At 38.2% G+C, this 24,414-nt stretch overlaps 1 protein-coding gene across 1 annotated transcript; it reads left to right on the plus strand.

Moving 5' to 3' along the window:
• Window positions 1-9: 9 nt before the first annotated feature.
• Window positions 10-23,942, plus strand: WBP4 (WW domain binding protein 4). Its single transcript, XM_027674283.1, has 10 exons — window positions 10-105; window positions 6,008-6,080; window positions 7,560-7,622; window positions 7,718-7,841; window positions 8,645-8,830; window positions 9,670-9,725; window positions 12,934-13,000; window positions 14,977-15,128; window positions 16,163-16,401; window positions 18,838-23,942. Coding segments are annotated over exons 1-10 (1,170 nt in total). The 5' UTR covers window positions 10-103; the 3' UTR covers window positions 19,046-23,942.
• The last annotated feature ends 472 nt before the right edge of the window (window positions 23,943-24,414 follow it).

A 24,414-nucleotide genomic window follows, 5' to 3' on the forward strand; every position in this document is an offset into this window, starting at 1 on the left:
GCCGCGCTCCCTCCCTCTCCTGGCACCGCCCCATCCCGCCCCGGCGGGCGCAGGGGAGCCGAGGGGAGCGGAGCGGAGCGGCAGCGCTGCCTGGGGAGCGGCGATGTGAGTGCCGGGGCCGGGAGGGAGCGGGCACAGCCCCCCACCCTGCGTGCCGGGGCCGGGCCGGCGGCGGGGTCGGCGGGACCGGGACCGGGCCAGGCCGGGCCCCCGCAGGCCATGTGGGGGCCGGGGGTGGCGGGGCTGTGGCGGTGCTTCGGCTGTGGCCCGCGACCCCCGCCCCGCTGAGAGAGGGGTTTCCTTGTCGCTCCGGTCTCTCTGTTCCTGGCCGTCCTCCCTCCGTCTTCGTGTTGTTTGTTTTTGCTGCGCTTTCGTCCCCTTATCTCCCTGGCACACGGCGGGCAGCGGCGCCTCCCGCCGGCAGGGGACTCAGCGGCCCACAGAGCCGGGCGGGCTGCGGGGAAGGGGGCCTGCGTCCCCCTGACCCCACTCCGTCCCCTCGCAGTCCCCCGTCTTCGTCCTCCTCCTCCTCCTGTCTCCGTCTCCCCTGCCCTGCTCCCTTCTACCTGATCCTCCATTCCCCCCTGCACCCCTTCCCCCTGCACTCCCCTTCTTCCCCCTCTTTCCGTTCCCCCTGCAACCCCTCTCCCTCACTCCTTCTCCCCCAAGTCCCCCCACCCTTCAGGCTCCTTTAACGTCTCTGGTCCTGGGTGAATCGCGCGGAAGAAAAGCCTCTGTACCTTGGTTTTACCTGGCCGTCGCTACCTCCTTTAACTCTTTGGTTAAGAAATTTGTGTTAGTACCTGAGCACGTGTGGGGGGGGTAGAAATCCAGGTTGAGGTCTTTTATTAGGTGCGAATGGCACATGAATGGCATTTGCTCGTTTCTGTTAGTTTTCAAGATATCCTAACTTCCCTGCTGAAAAAAAAATAAATCTTAAACTGGTCAAAAATTTCTTCAGAGGTCTTTCTCTGGGGCCATATTTGATGGTGAGCTGTGTGAGGCTGTCTTGCAGACTGGTACTATATACAGCAATGTTCTTAATTTTAGGTATTGCTAAAATTATACCTGAACAGTTTCTTGACCCAATTTATGTTGCTGGTTTTTTCCTCTCTTCTAATTCTTATCACATTCTTCCTGACATAGCCCATATCTTTCTTTTGCATCTACAGCAGCAGACCTCTGGTCTCAGTAGATATCCCTGACTTCAGATATTTAACTTTTGAAGGCTGACTGATGCAGTTTGCTTTTAGGTTCCCTGTATAAGAAAGAAACATGCACCTAAGGAGTTCAGTTTGCTTCTCAAGTGCCTCTTTAGGATGGAAAGAGCAATATTTTGGACATTACAGTTTCTATCATTGAATTGGAAAACTAAGACGATGCTAATCTCTCTATTTGGACAACTGAAGTTAGGGGACATGACCTAGAGAATTGGAGTTCCATACATGCAGAAGGCTGCCTTCCCTGATAGCCTTGTCCATTCTTGTATATTATTAAAAATGTTTTTAGCATTTGAAGTAGTTGAATCACCATCCCTGGAGGTATTTAAAAGACATGTAAATATGTCACTTAGGAACATGGCTTAGTGGTGGATTTGGCAGTGTTAAGGGTTGGACTCTATGATCTTAGAGGTCTTTTCCAACTTAAATGATTCTGTGATTCTATAATTTACAATTTAGAGAAGAGGTCTGGTAAAGGAGATTCATGAAAATGATCTTCAATGCCAATACAGATCAGACTCAGCACCTTCTGCAAACTCTGCTCTCCATGGGATATTGTGATGTGTATGTAGTTCAGAGGGGGCTAAGACAGTAATAAAAAGAAGCAGCCACTCGGGTTGTAAATTAGAATTTACAGAAGGACTGCAAAAAATATAATTGACTTGAGAGCGAGAAGAACAAAGCCATTTAGAGAACTGCCATGTTTCATGTGGATGAAACTCCCATCCAGTACTACTCTCAGAGCCCACATATAGACATATATTCCATGTCCACATATGTGGGCTCTGACATATGTGGACATATACATGATCTATTAGAAAGCCAAAAAGCTAAGGTTAGGTAAAGGACAGTCCTGTGTATTCACAGTGTCAGGGATGCTATTTCCTTTAGTCCTTATTTTTAAATACCATTTTTTAAAAATAAAAGTTAAGGGTACATATCTAAGAAGAGGTTTTAAGGTAGGATTAGTATGCTGTGAGTGAATGGAGTTGGTGTGAGTTCTTTGAGAGCGTGAGCCATGGCACTGGGACCTACTTCACAAGAAAACCTTTTTGCCTTTCTTCCCTGCCAATCTTAGTACTGCCTTTTTAGATCTCAACAATACTGGAATATATGAATTGGAATTAGCTGCTCTGGAATGGCTTCCCATGTGGATGAGGGTCTATTGTGAAATACATGTGATTGTTTTCTTTTTCTTTTGTTCTTTCTACTTCTTTCAATTACAGAACTATTACTTTTCTTTAAATGGACACAGTATTCCCAAATAGTATTCAGAAATAGTAACAGATTCTGTGTCCTTTTGGATGGCTGTTTTAGAGCAGCCACAATATCTACTGTGAGTTACTGTCTTTGTGTAGTCAAAAACTTGAATCTTACTTACTTCACACACCTGTACTCAAGAAGATGATGCATGCAGTAGCTGTTCAGTGCTCAAACCTGCAGAAAGCTGTAAGATGTTAACTTCCTGTAAAGTCTTCAGAGGTTGCAGATACTCAAACCAAAAAAGGCTGCTGAGCCTATATATTAGGTTTTTTTACCCCCTAAAGGCTTATAATTTGGACAGATACATCCTTGATACAAACTCCTCTGCATCCCTGCCAGATTTCAGGTCTGTTTTAGAACAGAGCCGTTCAAAGCAAATACTGCCAGATTTTGTTTGCACAGCCAAATTCTTTTTTATTGTGTTCAGAACCACCTAAACCAGTTGTCTCTCCTCCTTCCCCCCTTAATTTCAGTATGTGATAGGAACAAAATCCTCCAGCCCAGTCTCCAAGTAAAGTTTGGCAAAGTTGTCTCAGCTGAAGATAGCTACTTTATGAGGGTTTCTTAAGCCTCTCTATATAAGGCCTGCTGTTTGCACCACGTGTTTAAACATGAATAATATAGTAGCTTGTGAGGAGAAGAAGCTTGCAGGTAGACAGTTTGGGGCCCTGGACTCCACTACTGCTGGCATTACTCTGCAGGTTACACTGTTGACAGAACCTGTCCCCTTGATGTGCTCCCAAGCGTGGTTCCCATGCTGGAGTATCCCAGTCACTGCAGCGTAGGCTGCATGATCCTCATGGCTCAAGAAATTAATTATGCACAGTAAAAATACCTGACTTTCTGTGTTGTCTCTCTGAGTTTCATCATTTTCATATCTTTTGGACTGGCAAATCGGGCAGGTGCTGTTGGTGCAGAATTGCTACTTGTTCTTCCCCATGTTCTCGCTCCCTCTGACATTTTAAATGAGTTTTGGAAATCTGAAAATTGTTTTAACATTGATGCTACTTGCACTCTGCTGTTTGTAGCAAAGACTTTGTCATTTCATTAAAGTTTCAAGAAAATAGTTTGATTTTTACTCTTTTTCCCTCCTTCCCCCTTAGCCCTCTGAACTGTTGCACATTCTGTGTGGGTGGTGTGACCAGTAAAAGGGGAAAGAAAATCACTGCACTTGAGGAAACACGAATTTCTTGCAAGTTGGTATAGGATTTCCAACTCTGGATGGAAGTTTACAGCAGTTTGTCCAGACACCATCTGTGTCGGTGCTTGCTCTTTTTTCTAGTGGTGTAAACTCAAGTGGAAAATCTTTAAGAGAATTACATGATATATAAGATTTCTCATGCCCATAAGGCACAGAATTGAGACTGTAAGTTACACAATTAATTTAAAATGCAGAATTTAAAGTTCCTAGGATATCTGATCTTCTGCACAGAGTACCATTTACATTTATTTTATATGTAACAATGGAGAGCCAGCTTCAGTTTTTATCAAAACCAATAGAAGATGAAGACAAAAGGCTTCTGTGTTCAAGATGTGGATTTGTACTGAAGGTACAGGTGTGCCCTCAAGTTCTCCAGCGTGATTACTCTATGTGCAGCTACAGTGGTTTGCAACAAATGTGATGTCCAGTAGCATTTAGGAAGGAAATCTGTGAAAAATATAGCTGTGAAAATACAGCTCGCCAAACTCTCAGGTGTTGACCTGTGGTGGGTGCAGCTGTACGGTCTTAATTTTAGCACTTACACTTGATTCTGTTAAAGAGAAAGAGCCTCCTGTGTTAGGTTAAACTTGGAAGTAGGCAGAGATTCCTGCATATCCAAGACATTCAGTGTGGCTTTTTTCCAGTTTATGTGTTTTGTATCAGAATTGTTCCATTGCCTTAGAAAGGTTAACCCTGCCTTTAGCTGGAAATTTATTATAAATGATGTTGAAGGATTTAGAGACAATTTAGGAGCTATAGCTCAAATAGGAAAAAGGATCTCAAGGTATTTTGAGCTCTGAATTTTTCCTTTCCACTCATCTGGTTTTTCAGCTAGAGCATTTGATTTCTCAGGCTTTGCCCCTGGTACACTTTTTTGTAACTCACAGAAAAAGCCTTTGAATTAAATGTGTGACTAAGTAATCACACAATTTTAAAATACACCATTTAGGGATGAGCAGATTTCTGTTTAAATTGGGGAAAGCCCAGCTGCTTCTTTCTAGATTTCCAGAAAATTGCTTGAAAAGCTGCACATTGCTTACACAGTATTGCTTACAGGTTGGTACATTTTTGCAGAGTATATCCTTTGCACTTACACTTTTAAATAATTGTAGCCTCTTGGAAATTGTACTTTTACATTGAGCACTGGTAGGAGAGTGTATTTTGATACCTGCTTAAATTTTAGGAGTTGAGTCAATAAGGTCTGTTTCTGTAATTAAAGATCTGATTGCAGGTATCGTGAGGATTGAGGGTGCTGTTGTTGTGTGTGAAAAAGTTTTGGTTTTATTGAATGAGAATGTATTTTCCTTGGACTTTATGCATTGATCTTCAGACAGAAGACAAAGATGAATTTTTTGGGCTGACCTTTTTTAATGTTGTCGGTGTAATATTGAATTGGATTTTTTTATTTTGTCCCTCATTCTTTCTCTTTTTAACTTAAAAAATGTAGAAGTCTGTTGCTCAATTGTGTACTGTTGAACCAATGCATTGCATCTGTTGCTGCAAACCTATGAGAGATAGATTTGTTTCTGCACAAGTCTTATCTGGCATTATCAAGTGTTTTTTGATGAAGAAACAGCCATTGGAGCGATTGTTTATTTTGTTGTTTAATACTTTTATATACTAGCATTTGAACTCTGAAGTTTTCCCCAAGTTTCCTCACTTATCTAATTGCGTGGTTCAAGAATAGTTGCATTTTTACACTGAAACATCCGAACAATTTACTGTCGTGTCTGTGACCCCACAAGTCAGAATCTGGTCTAGGATTCATTCTGCAGTGTCCAGAGCTGCACCTTTGTGTTGCTGAGTTCACTGTGTACAGTATCAAAAACAGGATTCAGCATTAAATCTAAAGTTTTGCTTAGAAACATCTACTGATACATTTTTATGGGAAAGAGTGCAAGTTGCACTTTTATGACTGTTCTGTGTTTAATTGGGGTGTCTAGAGCCGCTTTTTTATCTCTGGCTTGCTTTGTCTTGTATTTCTGATTCTTAAAGCACCACCTCCATTGTAAAAATTTTGCAGTCTTTTGGGGATCAGATGGGCAGAATCCTAATACTGAACTATGCTTTATGGGACACAGTAGTCAATATAGCTACTCTTGCTGGCTCCCCAGACTTTGCTAAACAAAAAAAACCCGAACAACCAAACAAAAAACCCCAACCAAACAAAAAAAAACAAGCAAAAAACCCCCCATCTCTTAGCATTTAATCACCCAAAGAAGACTAAATTTAGTTTCTGAAGATGTAGATATATAGATATATATGAAAACCTGTGGCTTTGGTTGTTGTTTCAGATTAAAGATCTTTTTTTTTCTTTCCCCAGGGCCGATTACTGGAAATCTCAGCCAAAAAAATTCTGCGATTACTGCAAGTGCTGGATAGCAGACAACAGACCTGTACGATGGTCTACCATACTATGTCAATTATTTTGAAATCCTAAGAATTTGAATTACAGGCTTTTAACATCACTTTTTGATACTAGTCTATTGATGCATGAAATTTGTTTTTAAAAAATGTTTTTATAATACTTGTGATCCTTAAAATATAGTACGAGAGCCAGATACCTGCATACAAGATGGTGTGTGCTGTTCTATTTGGCAGTACAGATAAGAACTAAAATATCTGACCCTGCTTTTTCTTTGAGTTCTGTAACTCAACATTTGATCTGTCTTGAAACTTTGTCTGTGCCTGTTCCTCTCTTTCATGTGCAAGTAGAAAGCAAAACCTGGCATATGTACTGTTTCTATGTGGTAGGCATGGTACAGCCAGTAGTGTTGAGCATTTAAAGCAAGTTTCTTTCATTTCACACAGCCCACAGAACTATTACAGGTGTTTCTGACTAGTAGATGTCTTTTGCAGACTACTAGACCCATTGGTTTCTTACTTAGAAATAAGTTTTGCATTCCTGATTGGATGCCAGGAGTTCTCTTAGAGCTGAGCTTCATCTGGCTTGCTGTAAGATACCTCAATTAATTAGCTCACAAGAACTGCAGGTATCTTCTTGGAGTCAGTGAAGAGAAATACATGTAAAGGGACAGATATGAGTACCTTGTAAAGTCTGTCTTCAAATGAGTTATCCCTGAATGTGCATCCTCTGCACATCAGGTCATGCAGAGGAAAGAAAGAAATTCTAGGGTTACTAGGTCAGGCTTAGGCACCTAACATCTGAACACCTAAATGAGCTCAGATGTTTTTTTCTGAGAACCACAGGAGGACTTCCACTGTTGTGCCCATAGGGAGCTTCTGAACTCCTTCCAGCTCCTACTGGCTTGTCTTCCTGGCAGCTTTTTGGCTTGCGGACTGTTCTGTTGTCCTTAGTTACCCAACTCTCCCACTTTGCCTTTTCTTTTTCTCTCTCTCTTTCTCAGATATGTGGACCTGCAGTTCGAGTTCACGAGATATTTGTGGAGTTAACATTATTTAATTAAGGGTGGTAGCTAATATTTGGAACACTAATTAACCCATATGGTTTTTAAAAGTTTGCATGAGAACAGGATCAAAAAAAAATTAATGACACTTGGAAGTGTCATCACTTGGAAGAATAGCATGAAGAGGGAGCCCAGGTTCCCTGTTACTTGTCTCTAATATGTTGCTGAACAGTATTATTTGAAAAAATTTATATCTTATAAATACACTGAGATTGTATGATACCATCCTGGAGAGTTACTGATTTTTCATTATTTCTGTGTTGAGTGTTTCTCAGTGTTCCTGTGTTCCACCCATTTCATAGCTTTAGTTTTGCTGTAAGCATTCTCAGAACAGGTTACATTTAGGTTTGTTCAACTAAGCTTAGTCTAACTAAATTTTAACTAACTAAAATTATTTTTAAATTGTATAATACATATAATTTTTCTTGGTTTTTTCTCACTTTGAAGAGCATTGATTTTCATGAAAGAGGAAAGAATCATAAAGAAAATGTGGCAAAAAGAATTAGTGAGGTAACTCAAATATCTTAATTGCACAAATGCTTATTTTTACTCTCTTATCATATTTGTTTAATTTATTCTCTTGGGGGGTTTCTGGTTTTTTTTAGATTAAAAAGAAAAGCTTGGAAAAGGCAAAAGAAGAAGAAAACATGTCAAAAGAATTTGCGGCAATGGAGGAGGCTGCAATGAAAGCATATCAAGAGGATATGAAAAGGCTTGGAATTAAGCCAGGTAGTTCACATAGCTGCCAAAAGATAAAAGGCAGAATTGAAAGAATATTGAATAGAAAAGTTTTGTCTTAAATTTGGTTTAGGAACATGAGAGGAGGCCTCCAGGACTGTGTTTGCTCATTAATAATAATAAAAAAAGAGTAGTCTACAATTTGCCAGTAGTAGAAGTGGCAGCACAGAATGTTTTCAGCTATGGTATCCTCTGATCCATGGAACAATCATATTCCGAGTAGAAAAATTAAACAATGTGATAACAAAAAAAAAATAGGCTGTAGTTGGTGCTTTGAATGACCAGTGCAGCTTCCCTTGATTAACTTTATGTTTCACTTTTGCCAGTTGGAGACAAAAGTTCCTATGCGTAGGAGAAGACTGGGTTCCCACTTGTGTCAGACAGTGGAGATGAGAATCTCCTACTCAGCTTGCAGTTCAGCAAGTACCTTTGTTCTGTCCATGTGAAGACATACTATCCTTTAAAAAAAAGTTTGTAGTTTCAGGCTGCTGTACCAGCTGTCTTTCTCATAACGCTTTTAGTTTGGTTTTTGCTATTTGGTTAGAGCTAATTGATCCAAATGGTTTTTGTTATTCATCTTTTTAAATTTGGACTTTGTATAGAAGTGCTACAGTGTAAGATTCTTTGAATATAGTCTTTTAAGAGTGCTTGCTATGAGTGTAATACTGATGACTGTCACTCATTAGTGAAAATATTCATAAGAACAAAATTTCCTATTTTCTGTTGTGCAAGTGACTAATATTTAAGTGCAGATTATTAGTCTTTTTTTTAAGGGCAGTATTGTTTTCTTTAAGATGACGTAGGTCCCAGTTCAACACCGAGTAAAACACAGAGTAACACAGTGGAAACTAAAGGAAAGAAAGAAAAGAAAGAGAAGAAGGAAAAGAAAGAAAAGAAAAAGAAGACAACTGAAACGAAGCAGTGGGTACAAGGACTGTCTCCAGAAGGCTATACGTATTATTACAACACAAAAACTGGAGGTAAAAGCAAATGCAGATATAGTTACTGGATCTAAGTGAGAAATGACTACCTGCATTTCTTTACTCTTCTGCTATTTCAGTAGTAAGCTGGTTATTAAAACATGAACGATTTGATGGAGTTTTGATATTTAACATTCAAGACTTAGGCATCCAGAATTTCAAAGTAGTTTTGCTGTTGATTAATAATGGAAGAATGCAGTAATTCCACAGTTTCTGGAAATGTTTAGCCTGGCAGAGGTTAAGTATACAAAAGATAGCTGTGTTCTTCCTAAACAAGTTTTCTGATCAGGAATGTGAAATAAACCAATTGTTTCTTTCCAAATTTACAGACTTTATCTAACTGACTTTTCTTGAAGAACTGTGTCTTGTGATCTACTTTAGAGCATAAAAGCCACTCTCTTTTATGATTAACGAAAATGTTACAAACTGTTTCTTATAAATCCAAGGATTGGCACTAGTATTTACTGTTGTCTTTCCTCATACAAGATAACTTCCAAAAGGTAAAAATCTTGTGTGTTTGGTTTCTTCTGGCCTAACATTTGAAAAAGGCCAAACAAACCTGCCACCTTTTTTTTTTAAACTGAATTTCCAGTATCTGTGTATCAGCCATATAGAGTCTGAAGGGTCCCTAATTCCAGTAAAGCCAGGTGTAATTATGATACTTTGATTTATTTTTCATACGATAGTTTTATCAAGGATTATTCATGTTCCAGTGAGGTGTATCTATATTATTTGTTTATATGTCTGCACACATCAGTATTATATCTTTTAGATCTCATTTTATTAAAGATTATTAAACAGGATTGAATGATGGGTGAAATATGCCTTTGTTTTTTCAGAATCACAGTGGGAGAAACCTAAAGGATTCCAAGGCAACTCTCAAAACTCACAAACGGTAATCAAATACTATTATTCATACTTTTCTTTGTCCTTGTAAACACTTAACAGAAATAATCTAAGCAATTTGCAAGTCTTTTGGTTGCAGAAAATAAATTGTTTGCCCTTATAAACTAAAGAAAACGTAGAATCATTTATGATAAACTGAAATTTTACTGCACAAATCTTATTTGGCTAATTTGTCTATCAAGGGAGGAGAAATGATAATAGTGGTTGGGTTCTTGCAGAATATGCTTTTTCTTATGCTTCAGCCCATAAAATTAAAAGCTTTGGGGAAATTCTGAATAAATTCTGTTGAACCTTTTGTGAACAAAATGTAATTTAAAAAATCTTACATATTTGAAATAGTTAAGCCTCCTTTATCTTAGGAAACATTGAGATTGCATTGGCAGGTAGTTAAAAAAAAGAGTGCTTATTTTTTGTGTTTACTTTAGGATACAGTTATGTAATAATTTCTGGTTTTCCTTGGTTTCTTATGATCATGGAACCTATGTACAAGCAATTATTTAACATATTTAGCATGTTACTCTGTTTTCCTTGTTTGAGGCACAGGGAAACTTGCAGAACAGTCCAAAGACAGAAAGACTATTGTTAATGGGCTTTTCCCTGATACTTATCACTCCAAGATTTTTGTGCTTTGCAGCGTTAAAACCAGGATTTTTCCAAATCTCCTGTTAAGTGATGTTATGTTTCTCATTTTCAAGATAGGTGTCATATGTACACTATGATTTAATGTAAGGTTTTTTTTTGGTTTGCCAATGTTGGATTTTACGTTAGAGTTCGAAAAAACCTGGTGTTTTCAGAGTGCTTAACATTCTCTAGCTCTATATTGTTGCATCACATGCTGCTCTGGCTTTCTGATTCCCTTATCCTGTAGGTTTGCACCACTTGTTAATCAGCACTTCAACTTTATCTTTTCAGTCAAGGCATAGCATTGCAATATTTATAAGCCAGTCTTACTGTAGACTTCCACAGAAGGAGGCGGTCCTGAAGCTAATTTTTTATGGTCTTTGGTGCATATTTACCCTGGCAGTGAACTAGTTCAGGGAGTGAAGGCATCAGAGTTTAGGTTAGTGCTTTGTAGGCTTATTTCCTTGCCAACGGCTATCTGGTTAATCAGAGAAATGCCAGTGTGGGGAGAGCAGACTGGGGGGAGAAGGCAGTCCCTTCTTGGCAACAAATTGAAGTTATCTCAGCTCAGCTATATCATAAACACACACCTTCAGCCTTGGATATCTCTCTAATACCACATGGCTGTATTTTGCCATTCCTTCCTCACCCTGCTCGGTGACTTTGTGCTGTCTTGAGTTATTTTCGCTACAGCTAAAAACAAGCGTTTGATTGCTCCCTTATTTAGTCTGAGCTAAACATATTGGGAACACTCCAGATCTCTAACAAGGACTCACTGCCCAGAAGTTAAAGGGCATGCTTGCAATATGTCATGCAAGTGAGATTCAGGAGCCCTCCTGGTTTTACAGCACATTACATGGCTGCTCAGACTTTGTAAGAGGTGGGAAGAACAGAACGATGAAGAGGCATGTTGAAGACTACCTATAACCAGTTAGATTGACATCGTGCTTGTTAGCATTCATGTCATAGGATATTCAGTGTGCCTAGTGTCAAATATTTGCTGAAAACCTCCAGGCGCCAGGTCTAAAATGATCAGGATCTAACACTTAACAAAATGGATAGGTTGTACTTAAGACTGCTTTTTTGATCCACTTTCTACTTACATGAAAGAAACATTCCTTTTGCTTCTTCTCTTGAAATGAGCACACTGAAACTTTTGAGGGCAAAACCTTGAAGAAACTTGCTTACTGAAGGCTTTTTTGCCTTTGCTTACTCTAAACCTACTGGTACATTTTTTTCTTGTTTACAGAGTGGGTGCAAGAAGCTTAACTTCTGATTTTGTTGTGTTTAAAAAAAAATAAACCCAAGTTTTATTAAGAGTATTAAGCAAATGTAGAGGTATGTGTGTGCAAAACATAGACGTTATTAATGCCAAAATAAGGTATGTTGAAGTTGCACAGATATTCTACCCAACACAGGGGAGCGGGCAGTATTAGTACTTAAGGAGCAGTGAAGTAGTTGTATGTGCTAAAGTAGCTAAAAATCGGGTTCTTAAGGAAGATGTTAGGTGATGGGTAATGACTGATCATCTAGCTGTAGCTGATTCTGAAAAAAAAATTACATTACGTGTCCACAAAGATACACCAGTAAGTTCTACCACATTTCATATGTATTTATAAATCAGTAGGGAAAAACAGCCCATTGTTGAAATCAGTGCTTTATGAAAGAAGTTTAATCATTGGTGTGCATTCATACAAAGTTTGATTCTATATTTGTGGTGAAGATCTATTTTGGGATACATTTCTGTTTATTTATTTAATTTGTGATAGTATTTATTTGTATTGGTTTTTTTGTAACCCTCACTAAGACCTGAGTCTTCTAGAGAATTTTTTCGTCAGTCTCTCATCATCATGGCTAGGCTTCACGAACGAAGATTTGGGAAGGACTCTACCCACATTTGCTACAAGCGTGCTGGTGGCTAAAAAGGCCAATACGAGATAGACATATCCGACTGCAAAAGACACAGCAGAAAGACTCCTTAGGTGGTAAATTCTGCAAGACACGATTCTTTCTGCGTTGTCTTTTCTCCTCGAGAGTGATCCTGCGTGCTTTCTCAAAGGCATCAGCAGCGTTATAGATGGTGTGTCTCCAGACCTCCCGATTAGAGGCCAGAGTAGACCAGTGATGTTGATCAATATGGCCAAGGCTGAGATGTTGTTTCAGGGAGTCCTTGTATCTTCTCTTCGGGGCCCCTCTCTTGCGGCAGTCTCTAGTAAAGACAATAACACAAATACAAATACAACCTCGGGGGTGAATACTTTGGAAAATAAAGAAAACATGTAAAATAATGGTCCATATAATAATTTGAACTTTATGGCAACATTTACTATACAGGCTCATACAGATTATGCCCTGTTTGAAAAATAATGGTTTATGTGCATTTGCGATATTTTAAGTCGTGGAATCCAGTCTCATTTGAGTCAAAGGGAATATGTTCTAACAACATTAGGGGTTCAAACTTTAAACCAGTAAAATAACCACAGACAAAAAATACTCAGGAGTTGAATAATCTTACAAGTGATGCTTTGGCTGATCCTGAAAACTTTTTTTCATGAGCTCCTCTATCTTTTTCCTAGGGAGCAGAGTGGGTAGAAGGTGTCACTGAAGATGGTCATACCTATTACTATAACACACAAACTGGAGGTAAGGAGAGAACTCTGTTAAGCTCTGTTTCAGGAGAGAAGGTTTTCAGAGAAGCTTTTTGTTTTGCAAATTAACTGCATTTTAAGGCCACTACTAAGTTTTGTATTTTTAAAGCTGCAGTCTTAGTTGAAATATACTTGTTGCTTAAGTCACTACTGGCTTTACAGCTGTATTGTCAATGTGTATAAATTCATACTTTGTAGGGTTCTTTAGACTTCAGCTTGTAACTTCAAGCATTCTTCTTTTCTATATGAATATTGAAATTAGAGTTAGGAAACTAGAAAGGGGATTTGTTTTCATGGGTATGTAGGACTAAGTAAGAATCTCCTAAACTTTTCATCTTGCTGACATAGCATTGATAAGAGAGTCCAGAATGTTACCTCCCACTTCTTTTCCCCTTTTTTTTCCCCTACATGGGAACTTTGTGGTGACTCCCTCAGAATGTTTTCTAAATCTGTTTGAATCATTTTAAGGTCAATGAGGTCTCTCTGGAGAGGAAGTGATTTTTATGCTGGCTATGAGTTTTTCCACTGCTGTTGGGTATGAAGTGGCATTCCTCACAATGCCAAGAACAGGAAAAAAAACCCAACCAAAACCTTTCAGTTTTTAAACCAGTCACTCTCCTGCCCCAATGATTTGTGGTTTCCTCTTTGGAAAGGGAAAGGAGCTGTTGCTTATTTTTAAACATTGCCTTCTAAGTTCAAATGCATTTTATGCATTTGGGTGTATTGGGTTTTTAAGTTTTTCAGAGACATATGACACTTGTGAATAATGTGTTTTATAGTCATTGCATTTGGTAAAATTTTGGCTTGTGAGATTTCAAATTGATCCTTTACTTTTATATAGCTGTAAATGTCTTGGAAATGTTTGAGAATTACCTGTCGGTTCTGCTAACAGTAATCCCATCCTCTGAAGACAGGACCAATTTTTAACTGATGTAAATAGTCATAATTGTCTCATCTTAGACATATAACTTAGGAGACCGATATCTCTAGACTTAGTGCTACAAGTCGTGGTTTGGGAGGCTGTACTTTCCTCCACTGGCTGTATGTGGCACCTAAGAAAGTGAACTTTCTCATTTACTAATCTAAAGCCAGATGACAGCAGTATCGTTAAGTGACTGTGCTGTTCATGCAAAGTCATTCACTGCCAGTTTTTTACACCTTTACTTCTTCAAGATACATCTAGACGCTTACCTGTTAAATGTTGTTTGCAGTTAAGGATTTCCTTGGAAATGGATAAAATAATTGGAAAAGTAGTAGTTTTGTTACATCTGAAAACTTATATAAAATTATAGATTGAAATTTGGCCTACTTTCGCCTTATTCTTACTAAAACCAGTTTTAAGACCATTGAATCGACTTTTATTTAAATATTTCCTTTTGATATATTTACTGGAATACTACCTTTTAATTGAAAATGAGGATATGTATGTACATATCCTGTACATACTTTCATGTATTTTCAGATTGATGTTTGTGTTTCCTTGTTTGCTTGACAGCTTTTAATTTGAGACTTAATGTTACCAAGCAAAGGAGCACACGAAAGGGGTTTATCATGCTGGAGTCCTGAGGCTTGCAGTTATCAGTCTTTACTTTATCCTGTCTTTGTAATCAGCGAACAACTGAAATCAAATAGGCACATCTAGAGGGTAATTAATTCATTGGTCCTGTGTAGGTATGAGAGCGACCACAGTCTTGCGGACCACGGTTCACCGTGTGTTGGAGCTAATTAAAACAAGCTTTATCAACAGTGAACTCTGCTGTCATGACTGTATCTCTGCTGGGAAGTGAAATGTTATCTTTCTAATTATGTTTATTAAAACAAACATACCCAACAAAGGCAAAACCGTTGTGCTAAATTATTTGCTGTGTTTTTTAATAAGGCAGCACTGCTTCTGAAAGGTAATGTTGTTGAAGCAATAAAAGATCAAAATTAGAAGCATAAATAATCTGGTTGTTCAAATGTCTTGGACAGTATCCACATGGGAGAAACCGGATGGTTTTGTTTCATCTTCAAACGAGAAGAGTCGACGTGACAAGCATTCCAAAGAGCATGCAGAAACAGCATCTGAATCAGACTCAGAAGATAGTGAAAATGAAGCAAAGAGTTCAGAAACAAACTCCAAGGTAATTTTTCTTCAGATTTATTTTATATACATCATCTTATAGTAAAAAATTATTGCTGTATCTTTTATCTCTTGTGATAGGCTGTACTCATTGAAATGAGATTAAACCGTATGACTGAAAGTAGAATTTTGCACTTCTTTAAATAGTAAAATAAATCTTTGTTCAATTGTTTGGCTCATTAGTGGCACTGTTCCAGGATAGAAAGCATGTTCTTTCCTTCAACTCACCAGAAGTACCTTGAATTCTGCAAGATACGTGATGTTCTCTGAGAAAGGTCACTGTCATCTCTCTGAAATAATCCACAAAATGGTTTGGATTTCAGTGTGAGGATGACTTCAACCCTTCATTGGTAAATGTGACTGCCAATGGACCTCCAGGGAATGCTTTTGACCGAAAATGGCATGGTTGTAGTTTCCTTATTAAATTGAGAAGAAGCATTGACACCACATAGTACAACATCTGTATCAATTAAATATTTAAAATGTAAATGTAAAACTTTCGATAAAAGTGTGTGATTATGGCTTTGGTTGGGTCAGATGGTTCTTCTGAAGCTGGTAGTTCTGAACAGAGACAGTTTAAATATAAAATGCATTCATAGGCGGATGTTAATTCTAAAATACGTATTTTTGTATCACTGTGCATCATTATAAACTGCTATCAGGTATTAGCAATAAAGTGTGTATCTGCATGTACATAAAGTTGCATGTGAATTTTTTTCCTTGTTTTTTATTTTAAGACATCCTAAGATCTGTTTTTAAGTAAGTTTGAATTGGCTATGCCTTGCTAACTTCAGCCTTGGTAGATGGGATTTTCCAACTTGAACTTCTTGTAACATTTAAGAATTGTTTTTCAACTTTATGTAATGAAAGCTCAAGAAGAAAAATTAGAAAATTATATTACAATATGAACTTGTTTCAAGTTACTCTTGGTTGAAAACTATGAATAGTAGATAATACTAAATAAAAGATGTAAAATAAAGATACGTTATGTTTTTATTTAGGCATTTTGCTTAAGGTGGGTTTTTTCCTCTTTAGAGGAAAGGAGATAATGGTGAAGAATCAGAGGAAGGGAAGAAATCTCCTAAAGCTAAAAAGTTAAGTCCATATGGGAAATGGCGAGAAGTTAAGTCAGAAGAAACTGGAGATAAAGAGGAGAGTACATCAGCTTCCCAAGAAACCTCCAATTATGGCTCTAACACGACCAACCCTTATGGAAAATGGAAAGCACTTAAGGAAGTAGGAGAAGAACAAGAAAAAGAAGAAGAAGAACAAGGGTGGGTATCTTTTTTACCTTGGTTATTATCATAATGTTGTTTTCAAGAGCTGAAGCTTTTTCTTCTGAATTCTGGAAGCATTAGCACAGCAGTAATTGGAATACAATTCTTTCTGCCATGATTATTTTAAGTAATAGCTCTCCATTGCACATATCAGTGGTGTTTTGGTTTTAGTGTAGAAGTTTACTGTAAGTACAGAGTAAATTAAAGTGATTTAAGAATTCTAGTCATGCATCATTTTTTCAGAGGCTGAGTATCAAATGTTTAAATGTTATTACTCTAAGCTTAACATCATCTCCTTCATAAATCTGGTTCAGCTTCGTGAGGCACTCTTATGACTGCTTTTTGAACTGCTTCCAGCCTTGGAACAGTAGAGGCAGCTTTCTTGGGGCCTCCAGCTTTCAGGCTAAATTCTGTTTCTTTTTCATGGGTAACTAGTTGGGCAGATTTCACCTGGAGTTTGAGATCTATCTTGATCTTCTAGGACCACCAGCAACTTTACATTGATCGTAGTGGGGTAGCATTGCTTTGAATTCCTTTCTTGTGGGATCAATAGTTGCTGACATAATGAGTGTGCTTTTTTAGACTCCAAGCAATTTTTACCTAACACTGGTATGTTTGGCTGGGCTACTCCCACAAGCAGTGGATCATTTCTCACTTTGTGGTATTGTACTAACTCTTAACTGTTCTCTTGAAGGACACAGCCTAGAAGACACTTCAAATTTTCTATTTTACTTTCACCCAGTATTGCAGTAAAAGACTTCTGGTTCAACTATTTTCTTGTTCCCTTTTTTCCCTCATTTCAAAACAAAGTTAACCAAAACAAAATCCACTACAGCCTTTTCTGCTGTCACAATGAGTAAGTCCTGAAGACTATTAAAATGGGGTGGGAAACACTTTCTCTAATGATTTTACTTGGGAGATGAAAGACGAAATATGTCTAATGTAGTTATGCCAGTTTTAAATTGGGAAACTGTCTCTCCCTCTCTCTCTCCCACTCCCATGCCTGAGCGGTGAACTGCGGATGTTTTCATGACATGCATCTGATCAGGAGGGTTGTTTTTGTTTTACTGCATAGTGCCTGAGGTAGCTTTGTTTGTTTGTTTGGGATTTGTTTTTGTTTTTTATTGTGAAGCATGCTGTCTTTTATTGTCATTTTCTTGTGGCTCCTTCTAGGAGTCTGGAGAAAATAGGTTTTAGAGAATGAAAACAGCCTTCTTCCTTATGCTTACTTTATTCTCCAGCATTTTAGCTCTAAATTGTTCAGCAGATAGAGTTTTGACACTTCAAACTAAATTAAGCACCAATATACTTCCTTGGAGACAATAATGTTCACATAACACCTGTGTTGGGTCGGCTCCTTGACTTCTGAGCTGAAAAATTCTTTTGGGGTTTTGGAAAGCACTGTCTAGTAAAAAGCGCTTTCAGCTACTGAATGTTGTAGATGAGTGTCTGCATGAACATGCAGGCTTGAAATAAACACATCAATGAGACAAATGCAGTTCATTATTTAATTTAAATTGAGTCTAGGCACAGTGACAACCACTTTCGGGAGGTTTATATTTTCAGGATATGGCAGCACTCGCATTTTCTTGACATACTTGACTTGCAATCATTCTTGTGGCTCTTGTTTGGGTGCTCGAGCTGATCCATGTTTTCCTTGAAGGAAGGACTTGAAACTAGGTATATACATGAGCTAACATCAGAATAACACTTGGTAGTACCAAGAGTATTCTTGCGTGGATTGGCCAATGTGTATCTCTTTGCATCAGTGTTGTGCTGGTGTGATTCCAGACGGACTTGTGATTTAGGTAACTTTCTGCGAAATGTTTCATTTTTCTCTACCGTATATTTGTGCCACAGGTTATCCATGTGGAAGACAGTGTTTTGCTGTTGACCCCTTAAAACCAATTGGTCATTTTTAGTTGATGTCTTTGGTTTGTTCATATCACTGTTAGCTGTGATCCTGGCCTCCAAAGCACCTCTCCCAAGTTCGGGTCACTGGCTGATTTGGTAAGCTTGTCCTCTCTTCTGTCATGCAGTCCCTTGAGGATGGACACTTCAGCAGAACTACTCAATGGTATTTTGGCGGAGAACCACTGCTAATTACTCACTGACTACTGTCTGTCAATATTCTTATATTTACAGACATACAGCCCTGTTATCTTTTGCGGGACTGTTTACATGATGAGTACTTGGTCCATGGTCTAAACTCAGCACAGAATGAGGTTTCAGTTTGATGCTTTTTATGGCAACCCACACAGAAGAAACAAAGAACATGGGTTTTTTTCTTGATGCCTGTCATGATGATGACTAGAAGACTGCATCTAGCTGAAAGCTGCTTTGACAAATAAAAATAGCTGTTACGGTCTGCAGTACACCATGTCGTTTTCTCCATGTAGCTTAACCCTTTTATGTTTTCCTCTCTCCTCCCAGTGAAAAAGTGGACCTGGAGCTTCCAAGTACAGAGAGTGACAATATAGCACCCCCAGTGTTAGAGGTTCCAGAAGAGGAAACAATGATATTTAAAGAGAAGACAGTCACCTCCCTTGGAGACCTGACAGAAGGGGTGCCAACATTTAAAAAGAGAAAATTTGAAAATGGAAAATCTAGAAACTTAAGACAAAGACTAAGTGATCAGTAATACTTAAGAAATCATTTCAGATTCTCTTAAAGGTGGAGTGAATCAAAAGTTTAATATTTTAAACAGGCTTTTATAAAGAAAATATTGGATAGAAATTGAGGATTTATAGGTATTAAAACATATGTGAGTTATTTTATTTTGATGTGATTGGTTTTGGAAGGGAAGTTTGTGTTATGTTACTTACGCAATATTGTAAATACATGTACTTTTTATTTTAACCATGCCATCTAAGTTCTGTTTGCTCTGTGTATGCTGTTTTAAATATGTTGCATTACATATTTTACTCCTTTTCTAAGTATGTGGGAATGTAGTAATCCTTAATATGGCAAAATCGAAGCAGATCTTTTATTTTTACAGAGGAACTGGATCAACAGCATGTACTAGAGAACAAAATTATCCCCCAAGATTGTTTATGTGGAGTAGTTTCCCCACTAATGAATAAAAATATTGTGGTTACTAACCTTTGGTTAATCACTTGCCGAAGAGTAGGTGGTGAGACTGCCAACATTTTAAATGGATCATTTGAAAGCTGTTTTTAGAGGAGTTATTCACATCAGTACCACCCATTCCAAATGATGTTCTGAAAAACTACTTCTGTACGTGCATGATAGATGTTTTAAACCTCTGCAGAAGATTTAAACCTGATGAATCTTAACTTGTAGTAACAGCACCAGAGCCCTGTTGGAGTAGACATTTTTTCTTGTTGTATTTTGCTTTATTGTTGTCTCCTTCAACTCTTTACTTACAAAATTTTCTTTTTTTGGTCTTGCTTTCTTTTTGTCTCTTTCCCAGAAAAAAAGTACTTGCCTGATATTTTAATGAAAAAGTACTCTAGAGATTTGGCCCTGCTATAGCATAGAGGACCCTTTCTGAGGTGAATGTGTTTTGTCTGTTGATAAGAAGAGTGTGTTGCATAGTTGCAGTGTTCGATAAGCTGAGAGGGACTTAGTATATTAGTATATTGAAGCTTGATCATTCTCAGTACCACAGGAGAGGAAAACAAAAGATCAGTAGAACTGATGGCTGCACTGTCCAAGATGACTTGGACATTTTCTTAAGGATTGTAGATTTGATTTCTTCACTTGGTGGGATTGGTCTGCATTTAGCATCATCAAGATTCATTGCCTGTGTTAGAATACAGCTGCACTTATTGCTTCTATAGCAATGAAACAGTGGACCATAAAGGTTCAAATAATGAATCCATTAAAAACTGTCTCTATTCCTAAAGCTCACAGTGTTTTGTTCAGGAAAGGCTCAGTCAAAAAGAGGTGCAGTTAAGACTGTTGTCAAGAGTCCAGCAAAATAGAGTTGGTAACTGCTGAGCTTGAATTGCTTTGAGAAAACTACTGTTAATCTTTTGGATCAGTGGAGAAAGGAGTGCAAGACAGGAAATCTGATTTATTGTGTATTACATTATGGAGGTGAAGTCTTTTTTCTATTCTGTGACATTTGCTTTTTGTGTAGAAGAGAATTAAGTATTGTATTTAATCCTGTGTGTTTTCTTGGCTTCATCAGGGTTGTGGGGTTTTTTTCTGATGTTTATTCTGATAAATTTGAAGGTTTCCTGTAATATCTGGCCCTGGATTGTCATTTAAAGATGCAGGATGTGCTGGATGCTTTCACAGTCATAGTTCAGGAATATACAACATGCACTCCACATGAAAGACCTCACGTGCAAGGCTAGAACAGAAGCGTCTTTCCTGCCAAGGAGAGGTTGTCAGGTTTCTTAACCAAATTTTTCAGGTTTTGTTCTTATTTGAACGCTACTCTGGCAGCTAGGAGCCTGCTCTAACTTAGTCTCCTTATATTTGTGACCAGTTTACACTCTTCCTCCCAATTTACACAAGTACTGTCCTTGAGCTAAGTAGCTTTTCTTCATCTTGAACCCATCACATCATCTCTCTTGGAAATCACAGAAAGTGTCCTTGTGTGACAGGACCTTCAGTGCTCCACCAGCACTTCTCTTCACCCATCTAGTCTGCCTAGACTAGATTTGCCTAGGTGATTTTGCCTGGGCTAGTTTGCCTAGAATAAGGCCGCACATGATGTCACTAATACTTCCTTAGCATATTGGAAGTAACTCTGGAGATGTCCCTAAACCATATTTGCCTTTCACGTGACCACATTGCACTGTCTGCCAGGGGTGCCCTGTGACTTAAAAGTACAACCAGCTCTCTCTACTCCTTTGCCATTGCTAGCTGAAGAATTAACAGCTGGTCATGCTCTCCTTTCAAGCACAATTTTTTTTGTACTGCTGTACTCATCCTCCTTCTGTTACTCCAGGCCTAAGATATATACATTTCATTATGTTTTCTGAAAAATTATTTTATTTTTTATTAGTACTGTTTTATCCAGTAGTATAGCATTTTTTTTGTAGGCTCCACTTTTAATATCCTCTGAGGAGGGCATCTTTCCTCTTGTTATGAGGTTTCCAAAATATGAACGTCTTTCCTTTAAAATGTTTTGACACATTGAAGTCACAGGCAGGGATTTAAGATACCTGTAACTACATCCCTTGAGCAGATGTTTAAAAACATCTGAAAATGAGTGTTCAAAACTTTTGTGGAGCTGCTGTTAGTTGTAATATGAACCAAAGGTCTTTGTACTGTGTTAAATAGACAAACCAAAACATTAGGAAAAGAGATTAAAAGATTTCTTTGCTCACTGCTAGTAAAGTTAGTTTAAATACCTTATGCTTGGTTTTGCTGATGTGACTTTTAAAGCTTGTGTTTCACAAAGAATACAGATACAGCCCTTTGCTCTCTACTACCTCTGAAAGTCAGAGACCAGTTTATTCCTAACTAAATTATAAAAAAGGCCAGTTGATTTAAATTTGATATACACAAAGCCACTTTAATTTTGCAGCATGCTGTCATTCAATTTTCCTTATTGTGTATCTAAGCCAAATATTTTTCTGTTCTACACAAAAATACTGTCTTGTCTGAGATTTAAGGCAGACACTGCTTTTCCAAGACATCTGTTTTTTCACAGATCTCTCTCCCTTCTGTGCTATCTCCCTGCAAAATCTTCTGCTTTTGAAATTTGCTGTACGAATCCTCTAGGTATTACTACAGTTACGCTCCTCATCTGCTAATCCTTCCTTGGGCTGCACTGGCTTTTGACAAAGGAATGTTACTGTTTCAGATGAGTGTTCTCTTTTCTGAGTAATCCATTTTCTATCCTACAGCATGTTTTTATTTGCTTGCCTGGTTTTATTGCAAGCTCGAGTGAGGACTACATCCTTGGTTTTACAGACTGCCATAGATATCATTAGCAGTATGAGAAGGAGAGTCAGAGAGAAAGGGAGTCATTGCAATTTCTGATGATGATTTCTGTTGTGTGGTTTAGAGCAAGTCAATTCACTGCTCTGTATTTTTCTTTCCTTGCTTAATATTTCCACCTGCCTTGTTTGTTTGGAAAGACAGCTTCATAGTACAGGACATTTTGTGCATGTTTTTACAGCAGGGCCTGTCTAAAGTTGGTGATGCTTTTAGAAGCAAACATACTGCATATACAGAAAAAAGAAAAAATATTTTATTGTGCATTTGCTATGCCAGGAGCTGTGCAGAGACCTGCTCAATTTTACCCGTGTTATAGAATAATCCTTGTTCCTATTTAGGCTAAGACAAATTTTAACCCTTCACCTGGAGATTGGTAGATTGAAATCCAGACTTCCCCAGTAGGGTGAAGTTTCGTTTGACCGTCATAAAGTCTGTGTTGCAGCATCAGCCAGTCCCAATATTGAGATTTAGAAGGTGGGAGGGCTGGTCATGACATGGATCTGAGTTAAATTCACTAATCTGTGCATGTATAAAACCATTTCTCCTTTTTTTTTTCCCTGAAAGGGATTTTATTTCAGTGCAAATTTTGGCATCTCAGAAAGGGAGTAAAAAACTATTTCATGCTGCTTGGTTTCCTTGATTTGCTTTTTGAGTTGCGCCTCCCTTTTTTAGTACTTTTCTTATTATTGCTGTCTTCCTCAAATCGTCTTCTTCCAGTATTCCCAGATACGCAAATCTCTGTATCACTGCTGTGCCGTGTTTCTGGCATCCACCTTCACCTCATCCCCTGCTCTGCCGACATCTTCAGAAAGCTTTGTGTTCCTAGGTAGGCCAAGGTGTCTCCAGGTCCCAGCTCCTGCCAACCACTTCTGCTGCCTGTCTGCATTGTGCCCTGAAGAACTACAACCATGCCTATTTCCACACAACACACAAGCTATTTCAAGACTGACTATATGTGCTCTTTTGATTTCCTTGATAATTCGTTTTTCTGAGACAGATTCCACTCCATTCCTCCTATGGGGTTTGCAGCCCTAAAATCCTTCTACTTGTTGGTACAAAAGCTGTCTATACCTTCTGCTATGAGCTGCAGCAACCCTTGGGTTCTGTTTTGTCAGCCATACCTCCTCAGTCTCTCTTCTATCTACCTCTTTAGTCACCTTACCTTCTACCTGCTAAATTATTTAACTTAGAAATTGTGTTAACCATTTGTGTGATTAACAGGTTTAGCTTTGTGAAATGTTTCAGGGTAGAGCTTGAATAAAATTTTCTGTACAAAGCAAGAAGTGTTGCAAATAATAATCTCAAAAAGGCTAAAGTTGCCCAAGAGGATTCCCAGAGAGCGTCAGCAAAAGCGGGTTTGATTTTACATGTAAAACCAGAAACAGTCTATGTTAAAAACCAGAAGACAGCATTGTACAGACAACGGGATGAAGACAGTGGATTTTAATGGCTTGTTTGGGGTGACTGAAGAGCACTTGTTTTAGTTTATAAGTAACATCTGCAAAGTTAAACAGCTGGTTTCTCTTCAACTGCTTCTCAGTTGCAATTACAAAATATTGCAAGCTCTTGAAGTGGAGTTTATATGAAAATACCGAATAAAGCTTTCATTTGAACAATCTGCGTTACCACTGTTCATCTGTTCAGGGGGTTTAGGACAACCTGGAAGATTTATGGGTGCATATTCTGTTAAAAGTGGGGCCTGAGGCAAATATGAACTATATATATATATATATATATATAAACTATATAAAATATAAAATATATATTAAAAATACGGAAATGCTTCTTAAAAGAAATACTTCTTTTTTGTGGTCATCAACATGGTGTCTGGGTGCCTTCCTGTAGCACATTAAGTGGTTACTGCAAATTTGTTTATTCTGTGCATCAACTATGAGTAATAAAAGGCCTGGGTTAAAATTGTTAATTTAAAAATTATTTGTAATAGAGTTCAGGTAAGTTTTGTTGCAGTTACTGTTAGTAACATTCAGAATAAAGCTGAATATATGAACTTTGTGATGACAGATTGTGATTCAGTAGTTACAAATTTGCTGGTCTCAAGAATAACAAGCAGTGCCCTGAGAGTTAGAT

This window comes from Neopelma chrysocephalum, unplaced genomic scaffold (assembly GCF_003984885.1).
Source record: "Neopelma chrysocephalum unplaced genomic scaffold, ASM398488v2 Primary Assembly neopelma1_25, whole genome shotgun sequence".
Lineage (NCBI taxonomy): Eukaryota > Metazoa > Chordata > Aves > Passeriformes > Pipridae > Neopelma > Neopelma chrysocephalum.